Genomic DNA, 12,635 nt, shown 5'->3' with positions numbered 1-12,635 from the left:
ATTGAGATACAGAGGTTCGTCTGCTATGTAGAGCAGTAGAGACAGCAAAACTATGTATTATTGATGAACGCACGAAGATTCAGAGCATATTGTCTTAGTGCATTGTGGATTTTGTTTTTTGTTTGGAAACGTACACAGTGGGATCCCAACATCCTTAGTTGTCTTGTATTTTTTATATTTAATAAGGTCAGACATCAGTCATATATACATGAATGATTTTGGCTGTTTTCTTCAATTATAATGCATGGTTGAACGTTCAATGTTACACATATATATTAATTAATGCTCTTATTTAGTTTTTCCACATACTTGGTATGTATATATACAAAAGTGTAATTACAAGTCGGGTGAGGATCTCTTATCCCTCTCTTGCTTTCAAGTGTCTGGCTCGTATAATAGATTATGAGAGTCCCTCAACTTTATAAAAAATTTAAAGTCTATCACTTCTTGGCTAATTGGGTTTTTTTACATACACTGATTATTCATAGATTTTAATTTACGTTGCTTGATTCTGTTCATCACCCATGTTTTAGTTCCAATCCAACAAATTCATGTTAGGTGTTGATCATGATCATATATGTAGATAGATTATGCTAGCTATTTTTCAAGATACACATATATATAGAACATAGTGTTGTCACTTGAAGTAGTTACTAATCGTAGTATGTAGGAATCTCTAGATCACTTTATGTACACCTATACTTCGTATTTGTGGTCAAGGGCAACTCGGCTTGACTCGGCCTAGCTAATACGACACATTTGAGTTCCGCTTGGTCTGTACTACATACTTCGTAGTTACGACCAAGCTTAGCTTCTTCAATTTTATCACACGCACGAACAATTTTTTGAACTTGGACTCTTCTCTATAATGGACCTACGATATGAGAAATCAATCCAACTAACTATTCAGGACTGATTCGTTTTTCTCTTGTGATGATATTTTCTTGTATGTATCAAAAATCTGTCATAATATATTGTCTCTTTATGAGCAGTAAATATTTTTGGAATAGTAGATAAAACATATACATTCAAGTGGGGCAAAAGAAACATTTTCCAGTGTATAAATATATGATATATGTCCCACATCAACCATAAAAATTGGCTAATAAGTTCCAAGCATTGATGCTAGCTTATATGAGAGTAACAACACACACCAAAACCGAACACAATGAAAGTAAGGCTCACTAGCATTTTATATTATATATATACACTTAGGAATCATCTTGGCAGATTAAAATCAATATATGTACACGGAATGTATGATGAGAGTAGTGTCCATTATAGGTGCAGGTACACCCGAATGTATGATGCTTTTGTATTTAATTTGTGTTGTAACACGACATAAATATATTTATAGCATCTAATGACGCAACACTATGTATTTATTCCTAGGATTTGGGAATATTTAAACTTGCAGCTGCAGACATCATCTCACCCACTCCACCAGCAGTAATAGCATTGGCTGGATCATTCTTGGCCTCAGCTTCTAATATTTCTTTGGCATCTTCATGCGTTACAGGCTTATCATGTGACAATTTATCACTAGCATCCTACATTTTTGTATTCAAATAATCATAGTATATAAATTAATTAATTGATAGCTAGTTAACTTCAAATTAAATTCACCAAAAAAGAAACAAGATCATTATTTTCAGCCATATATAAAATTGCGGTACGTACCCTAAGGATGTCATCCATAGTAGTCCTAAATTCATATCCCAACGTTTTAGCATTCCAAGCGGCTGCATTGTAAGCCTCCTCAGCGAGGCCTCCGTGTGGCATGGTGTCGACGCCAAGAGCTCTCTTCTCGGCAGCCTCTATAGCTGCTGCATCGGCCTTATCAACGGGGTGGTCACCAGCTGAAAGTGCCACAGCCTCTAAGGCTTCACCAATTGTGACTGACTCCCTCTCTTGGGCTTGTTCCGCTGGAGAAGTCGCACTCGGTCCGGTAAAGTTTGGCTCAACATATTGCCCTACTACCTGTTTATGCAATTTATCAAACATTTCACTATCCTAGCAATCAATTCTTTAGATAAACTAGCACAACTTGGACCAAAATCTTAAGATAAGGTTATATTTTGGTCCCTTATGAAAAAGGTACTATATCTGGTAGCAATATTTTGTTAAAAACATATGGAGTAATTTAGACCTCTAGCCCATAACCTACTAATAATTGGCCCAATTCATTCAGACTATAGATCAAGTTTAAAATTCGTCTCAATGTCTAATTAAAAAATGTTACGTGGTATAATTAAAAAGTTTAAGGAAGAGAACCTCGTCACTAACAGATTCCGTGATGATTCGAATTCCATTTATATCGGACTCTGTCACCTGAACCCCTTCATGGATCGGATTTGAATCCGGGTCACAATATCCCGATTGCACATTAATAGAGGCGGCGGATTGCATAACGGATGCTGGGCCAAAAAGTGGGCTTTGGCCCATAACTACGCTCGCCGGCCTCCATGGCAGCGGCATCTTCCGGTAAGATGGGCTTATTCGCAACTTGGCCCGATACAATGAACACGTCGCCGTATTTGATAGGCTCTTCATATGGACCCATTACTTCTGGTGGGTGTTGCTCTTCGGTCATCATGTAAACACAAACTGCTCCCTTAATGTGTAGGACCTTACCATAAAATTGTATGCAAAAACAAAAGGAAGAGATCAATATTATTAAGGGGTGATCAATTTAAATCATACGTTAGAAACAAATTTATGCAAGTGTTCTAAAATTTTGATATCTTAGCTTTAATTACGCTTCTAATAAATTGCCGAGAAAAGTGCAAGCAAATGTTTTCTTTTCTATTCTTCAAACACAAAAAAGTTTTTTTTTTTTTCCTTTCTTAAAAATACGGAGTAATGTTTTCTTTTCTAAAATAATTATTTTTAAAAAAAAATACAACACCTGTAACGTTAACGTTCGTACTTGATGGGCTATTGGTGATCAGGCCCACGTACTTCTCTTTGGGCTGTTCTTGGGCCATTGTTTTGTAATTGATGATGAAAATTCTAAATAAATAACAATTAACACATAATTAAGAGAATTCGTGGCTTATTTTGCCTTACAATCGTGGACACTAGGAAGAGGTTAGTAATTGACAAGTGAAGCTACTGTTATAAGCTATCATGTATCTACACTCATCCAAATTTGCTTTATCGGCCACATATTATTCTTACTAGAATATACTCATGTTAATGTTTTACGAAAGAAGGTAGTATATTCTCTTTTATATTATACGAAGTAGTATTATACATGATTACAAGATTATTGAACAATTTTAAGTATTAACGTGTTGAACTATCAAAATGATGTGTTACAGGTTTACAACTTACAAGTAGATAAAAACAGATTAAGTATGTAACATAATAATCGTTCCGGCATACACTAAAAAAAGTTATTATAGATGAAACAAAATTCCAAACTCTACTCAATCCACAAAATCATACAACCATTATTCCTAAAGAAAAAGGGCAGAAATGGAAGAAGCAAGGTATTCAAAAGGTACTAGTAGAATAAGGGAACACCTCATCTTCAACACTTTGGTTTACAACACTAGCCCAACTTCTACTCTCTCTTTTTCTCTCTCCTCCAGTTTTATTATTGCAGGCAGCTTCATCTTGCCTTACACTTGCACCTGGTTTCTCAGCCGATAATGATGCTTCAACTTTCACATTCATGGCCTTTTTCGCTTCATCTCCCACTTCTTGGATTGGGCCTCTTTGCTGTTCATTCCCTTCTGAAGCCATTTTCACAACTACTTCATTAATTTTATGGATTCACACTTTTTTTTTTTAGTCATGCTTCAGCCTTTTTATATGCTGATTTTGTATGTAACTTCGCTCATAAATTTGTGACATTTGTCCACACTTTTTTTTATTATTAATTATTTCATATATTTTTTTGGTGTAAGGGGAAGTAGGGAACTATTGTATAATTTGGACACCTAGTCTAGTATGTCGGGCAAGTGTCAATATGATGTGTATTGATTCTAACTCGGTGCTGTATCCTAATTGTTTTGATGGTACTAAATAAAATAATTATAGCTAACCTTTTTCCCTTACTTTCAAGTGTCTGACTCGTGAAACAAAAACATTGTGAGAGATAACTGGATAAGGTATAATATATATATTCACTGAAGATCACACAAGAGTATATAGAAAGAAAAGAAAATTAAGGAAAGCTAGGGTAGGAGTAGTTTTTGCATAGCATTTCCTCAAGGCATAATGGGAGAATTTAGAGGAAGGAGGTACAACATAGAGATTGGATAAGAGTTTTATGTTAGTTAGGTAACAATTGATAGTTGACCAATGACCATGGGTTTTGAAAAGGAGGAAAGTATGGGCATGAATTGAAGTTATTGAAATCCCGTTGTAATTCACTTGTGATTTGCCCCATGCGGTACTCATAATCATAACCAATTGGTTATAATATAGAACCTCCTTTGAGCTTGTAATTGACCAAACTTTGAACAATGTACCTCAATAAGATATCTAGCCTAAACATTTGATATATTTTTATAGAAATTACATATATTAATTAATAATGTTGTTGGCACAATAACATGCCAATAAGCCTTTAGTGATTACTCCTGAAAAATGAATGAAGCAATTATCGCCGTTTTTGTCACTCTTTATATGAAAACTTGGTAAGGAGCCATACAACGTAAAATGTAAATCATCTCAAAAACACAGGAAGGTCTAAAGGATTATACATGGTACAATCACACATTGGTAAACAGCTGAAAGAGACTTACAATTAATTACTTATTGAGTAGTTTGCAGCTATTTTGCACAGCTCAAAAAGCTTACCAATCTACTGAATTGAACTTGTTTTACATAGTTTACGATACTTGTGTATGATACGAGGCATACGTACACTACTGTGTTATGTGCATAACTTCTTTTATAATGCTTAAGTTACTGAGTTACTACTTCAACTTTTGTTGGTTCATCCTTGCTGCTACGGCCACAGATTCGCCGACTCCCCCAAGGTTGGTTGCCAAATTTGGGTCGTTTCTCACCTCTGCTGCTATCACCCTTTCTGCATCTTGAATAGTTACTGGTTTATCATCTGACAATCTAGTTGCTGCATCCTATAACATGTAACAAAGTTTTTATCAATCATCCAAAAAATGAACTATTATCACACCTATACTATAAAGCAAAATAGTATGCATCTACTTCCAAATGTATATTATGTTATAATCCGCTTATTAAACAGGAAACAAATGACAGTTAGAAATAGTTACTGTAAGAACATCTCCAAGAGTGATCTTGTTTTCATAAGACATGATTTGTTCATTCCTAGTGGCAGCAGATTGGGCCTCTGCTCCAAGGCCACCAGGGGGAGTGTTGCCGCGGCCTGTGACCCGCATTTCGGCAGCCTGAATGGCAGCAGCATCAGTTTGGGTTATGGGTTTGTCTCCTGCAGATATTGCAGATGTCTCCAGGGCTTCTCCTATGGTCACTGCATCACTGTCCACTGCTGATGGTGGAGCCACCATCTTGTCCGCGGTTGGGTTTGGATTTGGGTTTGCACACCTCACTATGACCTGTATGTATATCATATCCGTTTTATGCATCAATCAATGTAAAGGATTTCAATGGTAAACTACTTCCTTGTTCAACTCTACAACTCCTGCCTGATTACTATCACGTCATCTATAGTCCTGACCAATTACATATATATCCCTTTCTCCAATAAACCATATATGATACTCTAGCTAGGATTTCCCTTTTTTAAGAGTACCATTAGGGGTATAGATTGGACTTGTGATCCTACAATAGATTCAACAAAATATATTTATTTTTGTAACTTAGCATATGCTCGTGTAACGAAGAATAACTTAATACATAATCGCATTTAACATTGTTATATATGAGAGTATTAATGTATTATCATTGAACAAAGTAAAAAAAAAAAATTAGAAATACCTGGTCACCAATAGACTGGGTAATGAAACGCTGACCATCAACTATGGTCTCAGTAACATTCATGCCTAGGTTTGTCCCAACATCGGAGGCTGTACCGTGAGGGGTAACTCCGGCTCGAACATTCTTGGCCGCGGCTGCCTGCATAAGGGAAGCCGGGCCACCTTTTTGGGATTGACCCATGACTTGGTTCTCAGCAGACTGCATAGCAGCAGCGTCTAGTGGTGCAATGGGCTTATTAGCAATCTTCTCAGACACCAAGAAAACATCCCCATACTTAATAGGCTGCTGCTGTTGTTCTTGTTCTTTAGACATGCTGTTTAATTATATGCTCTTTACTTCGGTTTTAACTTGATGATTAAGATTGTTTTATTTCTAATTGTTTTATATGTTGTAATTAGTTTTATGTGTTTCATGTCTATATAGTATATACGTAGTAGCAGTATCGAAGTATTAAACGGTGAACATAGCATGATGTGGAGATTCGGGAGCTAAGGTTGACATGCTAGCGTGACACATGCCATGGAGGCGCGCACGTTGTCTGTATGGAGGATAGAGATGGCCTAAGTCATAGGATAATGTAGATTAGTACATTAAAACTTATCCGGCGACTTTAAAACATGTTAATAGTATGATGCATTCTATTCACTTAATTTTTACTTTTGTAAGTAATTTTTTGTTATTGAACTCAATAGCTCTTTTAGGCTTTTACAAATTGTCCTTACAGAAGTTCTCACGTTACAATACCAACAATGTCCATATTTATATACTTCGTATGGAGTATATGATAAGTTGAAAAAATCAAACTCTATGCTTGTTATTGGGGGTTGTTAAACGTCACTTTCATTTTACTAGGCACCGCTCGTATTTTTTATATGAACTTTCATATTTACCCCTCGTAAATAAATACTCACGACACTCACAACACTCATTTCTGAAATCACAACTCACTTCACTCTCAATTCATCTCTCTAAAAAAAATCAAATTATGTAAAAAAAAAAAAAAAATGGAGTTCCGCCTGAAAATTCCGGAAGTATCAAGGAGGATCCGAAATTTTCAAGCAGATCCACCCATCCGCCTTAAATTTCCGGATGTTCGGTGATGGACCCGCCTGAAATTCCAGATCCTCTTTGGTACTTTCGGAATTTTCAGGCGAAACTCAACTTTTTTTAAAAAAAAAAAATATTTTCAAATTTTACTTAATTTGATTTTTTTTTTAGAGAGATTAAATGAGCAAATAATATCAACAAATAATAACAACATAAGCAAATAATTACAACATTGATCACAACAACAATAATACTAATACTAATTACTCAATTTATCACAAAATTAATAATAATCACAATAAAAATTATAATAATAATACAAAAATTACATTAATAAATTTGATTAATTAATCAATTAAAAAAAATCAAAAAAAAAACGATCCTCCTAGAATTTCCGAATCTTCCTAGGTGGATCCAGAAATTCTCGGCGGATGTGGAGATCCGCCTTAAATTTCCGGATCTACCTTGGTGAATCCGGATATTTTGAGCGGATTCACCTTAGGCGGATGTTTTTATTTCGAAAGATAAAAAAAAAGTATGAGGACTTATAGAATACTCTGACGATGCCTCCGATGTACGACCATAGTCGTCATCCATCGTTCTAAACCCATAAACCCATCGCTAAAGCTTAATAAATTTTTTTTTTTTAAAAAAAATCGGATTTTTGGTGTTGGATCGAATGTGGTGAGGTCAGGAATTTTTTTTACCACGTGATAGTAAGTGGAGGTGTCCGGAATGATATTATACCATTATATACTACAACTTACACAAAAGACAATATCGTCCTTCCATATCAAAAAGGGAGCGATGTTCTGTAAAATGGAAGCGTTGTTTAACGGTTCACTTGTTATTTGATCACTAGTCGTACAAAAACCATACCATGGTCAATACACATGTATATATAGTGCAACTATCTCAAGGAAATTGCGTTTCAAGATAACACCTTGATAACAAATTGAAGACACTCAAGAACATTAAAACCCCTCCACCAATGTAACTCCGAAACAAAAACAAAAAAACAGAGGATTTTTAAGAACAAAAACAATGGAAGAAGACTTCAAACCATGTACATGTAAGAACATAAGTAAGAGAACTACAAACAAGTTGGCTTAGGAAGGAGGTTGATTAATATTAGCAGCAGTGGCTAATGCCTCAGCAACACCTCCGGGAGTCACCGATTCCTTAGGAGCGTCTGTATGATCGCTTTCGAGGCCGTCCACATCCCCTTGCAGCTCCGCTGCTCTGACCTTCTCTGCATCCCTCACTGTCACTGGCTTGTCACTCTCTAACTTCTCAGTTGCATCCTACACATAAAACAACCCCAAGATTTAGTACATAGATCCAAATTTTGCCACATAATTTTGTACTCATTCTAATCAAATCAAAGATAAAAGTTGTATCATTTAATATTCTCTTCAAATCACTAAGAATAGCTCAAGCATTCGTAAATCTAATCACAATTCCCTCCATATATTCGAAACAAAGGGAGTATTCACAACCTAAATCCCAAATTCCGGTTTCCAATCTATATAATTTTCAACTCTTTGATCCCATGAGTATTTTATTCAACTTAAATCCTTTTATTGCCCTATTACGTTTATAGTGACCGATGATGCAACTCTTAAATTCCGTCTACGACGTTGTCTTTTGTGTCTCCGGAAAAATCCCTATTATCAGGTTATAGTGGCCGTTAATAATATTGTGCTATAATCCCGTCTACATCATTGCTCTAAATAATTTCTAGTGTTAATAATTGACAAGAACTTCAAATTTAGATCTAACCCATAAACTCCCACAAATGACAAATCGAAACATTATAACAGATCAAATAACAAGAAAACTAAAACCCCAAATAAACCTAATTAAAAAATAACAAATTGCAATAATTAACTAAATCAAATAATAAAAGTATGGTAAAGAAAGACAAACCCCAATAACTTCAGCAAGAGTAGTTTTCTCCTCATCATAAATTCTTCTGGCATTGACCATAGCAGCAGATTGCGCTTGAAAGCCGATACCATCAATAGGAGGACTGGTGGCGCCGGTGGCCCTCATCTCGGCGGCTTGTATGGCGGCGGCATCGCTGTCGTCGATGGGTTTATTTCCGACGATTGTGGCAACCACTTCTAGCGCTTCTCCTATTGTTATCGCCGCTCTTGGTTCTTCGTTTGCCATTTCTTTTTAATTTTTAACAAGTAATCGGAATTCCGTGATAATTGGCTACAAAATGGGGAGTTTTAAGTTTGAGTTTTTATTGATGATTTAAACGTAGACAAATCAGGTTTTAGGAAATGTGGTTTATGTTGGGGTTTACTAGGACTTGACAAGTGTGGTCTCTGGAATGTTACAGGTTTACAAGTGTCCACTTTTATCACTCCCCCAATTGCTTAATGGCATTATTTTTTTTCGTTTTTTTTTTTCAAATAACCTTTTCTATTATCACCTCGGTTTTAAATTATTTGAAACAATTTAATATTAAATTTGAGTAAAAAATATCTAATCATTGTAAATAAATAGTAACGGAAGTAGTAAATTATTTGGAACCATATAAGATCACTATTTAGTCATACAAAAACCAATGATGTCCTTGAGTTAATTAAAGGAATCATGTAACGTAAATGACTAGATTGACATTTTAAAGGCAAAGTAGATGATTTCAACCACCCGAATGACTTCCCGATGTGTCATGGAGTCTATGGGATGAACCTCGGCCACTTTTCATTTCAAGTCCAAAAATGTCTGAAACTGAATGCTATAACAACCAATTTCAAACTTTGCTAAGTAAGCAACTGGCACCGGGAATTTCTGGTGTCGAGGAGATCCAGGATTCAGAGGGGCCCCGGGCGGGTTCATCTTGCACCGTCAGTGGCGGACTGGGCCTTGTGCCTGGTAGGTCAAATGACTCACCAGGGCCCAAAAAAAATTTTAAGTTTTTTTTTAAAAAAATAAAATATAAAAAAAAATCTAACTTCCCGACACTTCCTCAAGCCCTAGCCCACTGCCTCCTCAGCTTCTCTTCCCTCTTCGCCTCTTGACTTCCTCTTCGCTTCATCTTCACCAGACTGCCTCCACCCAGCCACCCTCCAGTCGCCTGCTCTGCCTCTGCTGCTTTCCTGCTTGATGCTTTCCTGCTCCGTCTTCGTGGTCACTGACTCACTGCTCTTCGCCTCTTCGCAATCGCTTCGACGCAATTGCTAATTCACTAGTAAGTTGATTTCTAATTTTTATTTTTAATTTCTTATCTTCAATTTAATTCAGTCTGATTAGTTAATTTTATTAAACTTTGGTTTAAACTTTGGTTGATTTGTAGTTAACGCTTCCTCTTCGCTCATCGGCTCACGCCTCGTCGCCTCCAGTGCTGGCCCTGCTGCTCCGCCTACTCGCCTCAATCAGCGTCTGCCGTCTTCTGGCAAGGTAATCATCAATTTATTCTTTTTTTTTTGTGTGAATTTCTGATCAAATTTGCATTACTTGTTGCTTAAAATTAGTATATACGATGAATGTTCATTGAATTTGCATTATTTGTGTTTTGACTGTTAAATTGAACTTATTATTTTATGTGATGCCGGACATTGTATAAGACAGCTATTAGTGTAAGGAGGATTATAAATTTATAATTAGATTACAGTGTGGACTGGTTAGTGGTGCACTGGTGCTAGTCGCATATTCGGCTGGAAGTTTCGTATAGACTAGGCGGATTCAGGAATTGTAAAACATTGTGTCTGAATTGTGGTTACATAAACCTTAAATCATTCTTAAGTTTTTTCTTGTGATTGTTGCTGTAAATTGTTTAAACTGTTATTACACGGAGAACAGTAGTTAGGGTGTTTATTAGCTTGTTAGTTATTAGTTTGTTAATTTTAGTCTTGTAATTTCAGAATGAAGAGAAAACGCATTCCAAATGAAATGCAAAACATTACTAGCTTTTTTGCTAAAAAGAATCCTACTCCAACTTCTCTTCCACATCCAACACAAAATGAACAAACTATATCTCAACCTCAAGAAAGTGAACAACATTCATCTCCATCTCATTATTCAACTTAAAATTCCCCTCAAAATGAACAAGACCAATGTTCTCCTAATGCCCCAATCTTTGATGAAAGATTAAGTGAACATGAATTTGCTAATCTTCCACAAGATCCAGGAAAGAGGAGAAAGATGAGTGAATTTCATAAAGATGATAGAGATTTAGTGAGAAGAATTTACATTCAAAGAAAGCCTTGTCAGCCCAAAGACTTTGTATTTCCTCAAACTTCTATTTTTGGCAAAAACCGTCGCTTTTGTGCTAAGTGGTTTGGTACTTGGACTTGGCTTGAGTATAGTGTGGAAAAGGATGCTGCCTATTGGTTGTATTTTGTATTGTTTGAATATTTGGATGTATTTTTTAGTACTATTATTTGGTTGTTTGGTAAAAAAAAAAATTTACATATTTGATTATCGATTGTGACTCACCAGTCGGAAATTCCTGGGTCCGCCACTGTGCACCGTTGATCTCCGAGGAGCAGCGGCTCGTAAGGAAAGAGGAAGTCATTGCTGATAGTAACGACTTGTCACGATCCATTGGTTCATATAGAATCCATGTCCTAGGTGTATCAAAAAACATTCTTTTCACTAAACGTATTTAATAAAATAGAGTGAAAGGGTCCCTATGATTCCAGTCCATAACTTCCTTGAGTATAGCTCATGTTGTTCTTCTCTGGCTAGGAAGTCACTTATATGGCCATCTTTCTTAAGCCTCAGGGTGTGTTAAAGGAATCTCAGTAATGTGTATCATCAACAACGCACGGTAACGAAAACAATTGGAGGTTGTATTGGCGAGATCCAACGGTAAACAGCTGCCTAAAAGAAAAACCGCCTAGAAGTCCGAGGACCGCGATACAGTTAAATAGACGTACAGTCCCCGATCCCGTTGACTGAGAACCAAAAAAGCAGTGGCCCATAGCGGAGGCAAGCTTTAGCTTGAATCAGCCACTTTGCCTCAGTTGTATGTAAACCCCCCCTTCACCCCCACCCCCTAAAGTGGTAAAGAGGGGCTCTTTGGGGTCTCATTTTCTTTCTATCTGACAAGACAAAGAAATAGGAAGGGATGGTTCTTTCATTGCATTGATAGAAGTCCTCCATGGCACCAAAAATGTATCAGGGCTCAAGTGTGTAGGGGATGAATCCCAAGGACATATACTATTGTTAGGAGCTATATACGGCCACCAATTGATTATATAAAGTATTGTAGTGACCTTGAGCTAATCAAGGAAGGCGTAAGTTGTAAGAGGCCGGATAAATTGGCAATTTTAAGGTAAAGGATAAGGTTCCAACCACTTAAATGGACTCTTGGGGTGTCTATCGAAATACCTTGACATGTTTTTAAATTGTGTCCAAAAAAGTTAAAAATGGTTCAAAATTAAATGCTTTAATCCACTATGTAAGCCAATTTTGAGAAATTTTTCAAAAATTGTAATCAATGTGTGCGATGACCCTCAGATCATATAAATTGATTTAGAATCATAAACAAACCTACCAATAAGACTATAAAGTCGTAAGAGCGAGTTTGGTTTATTTATGTAACTGTTTGGAATTATGTTGCATTGAGAGTGAAAAGTTGTAAAATATAATTATTTATGTAACCAATTTGGCATCTCAGGGTCCTATAAAAA

General features: G+C 36.2%; 2 protein-coding genes, 1 long non-coding RNA gene and 1 pseudogene across 3 annotated transcripts; 1 reads left to right on the top strand and 3 right to left on the bottom strand.

The window, feature by feature from the left end:
* Positions 1-1,084: 1,084 nt before the first annotated feature.
* Positions 1,085-2,834, bottom strand: LOC110727421 (annotated as a pseudogene).
* Positions 2,835-4,641: 1,807 nt separating this feature from the next.
* LOC110727420 (late embryogenesis abundant protein D-34-like) lies at positions 4,642-6,341 on the bottom strand. The gene is made up of 3 exons (XM_021906984.1): positions 5,938-6,341; positions 5,253-5,555; positions 4,642-5,096 (listed from the first exon to the last, which is right to left on the bottom strand). The coding sequence occupies exons 1-3, from the start codon at positions 6,247-6,249 to the stop codon at positions 4,932-4,934; spliced, it is 780 nt and encodes a 259-aa protein (XP_021762676.1). The 5' UTR covers positions 6,250-6,341; the 3' UTR covers positions 4,642-4,931.
* Positions 6,342-7,849: 1,508 nt separating this feature from the next.
* LOC110727478 (late embryogenesis abundant protein 47-like) lies at positions 7,850-9,498 on the bottom strand. Its single transcript, XM_021907034.1, has 2 exons — positions 8,914-9,498; positions 7,850-8,288 (listed from the first exon to the last, which is right to left on the bottom strand). The coding sequence occupies exons 1-2, from the start codon at positions 9,157-9,159 to the stop codon at positions 8,094-8,096; spliced, it is 441 nt and encodes a 146-aa protein (XP_021762726.1). The 5' UTR covers positions 9,160-9,498; the 3' UTR covers positions 7,850-8,093.
* Positions 9,499-10,006: 508 nt separating this feature from the next.
* On the top strand, positions 10,007-10,743 carry LOC110727479. The gene is made up of 2 exons (XR_002512550.1): positions 10,007-10,189; positions 10,295-10,743. It is a non-coding gene; the product is annotated as an uncharacterized LOC110727479 (long non-coding RNA).
* Positions 10,744-12,635: the final 1,892 nt, after the last annotated feature.

The sequence above is a fragment of the Chenopodium quinoa genome, unplaced genomic scaffold, assembly GCF_001683475.1.
Source record: "Chenopodium quinoa cultivar QQ74 unplaced genomic scaffold, ASM168347v1, whole genome shotgun sequence".
In the NCBI taxonomy this organism is placed as follows: domain Eukaryota; kingdom Viridiplantae; phylum Streptophyta; class Magnoliopsida; order Caryophyllales; family Amaranthaceae; genus Chenopodium; species Chenopodium quinoa.
The sequence above is the reverse complement of the archived record's forward strand: the minus strand, read 5'-3'. Positions and strand labels throughout refer to the sequence as shown.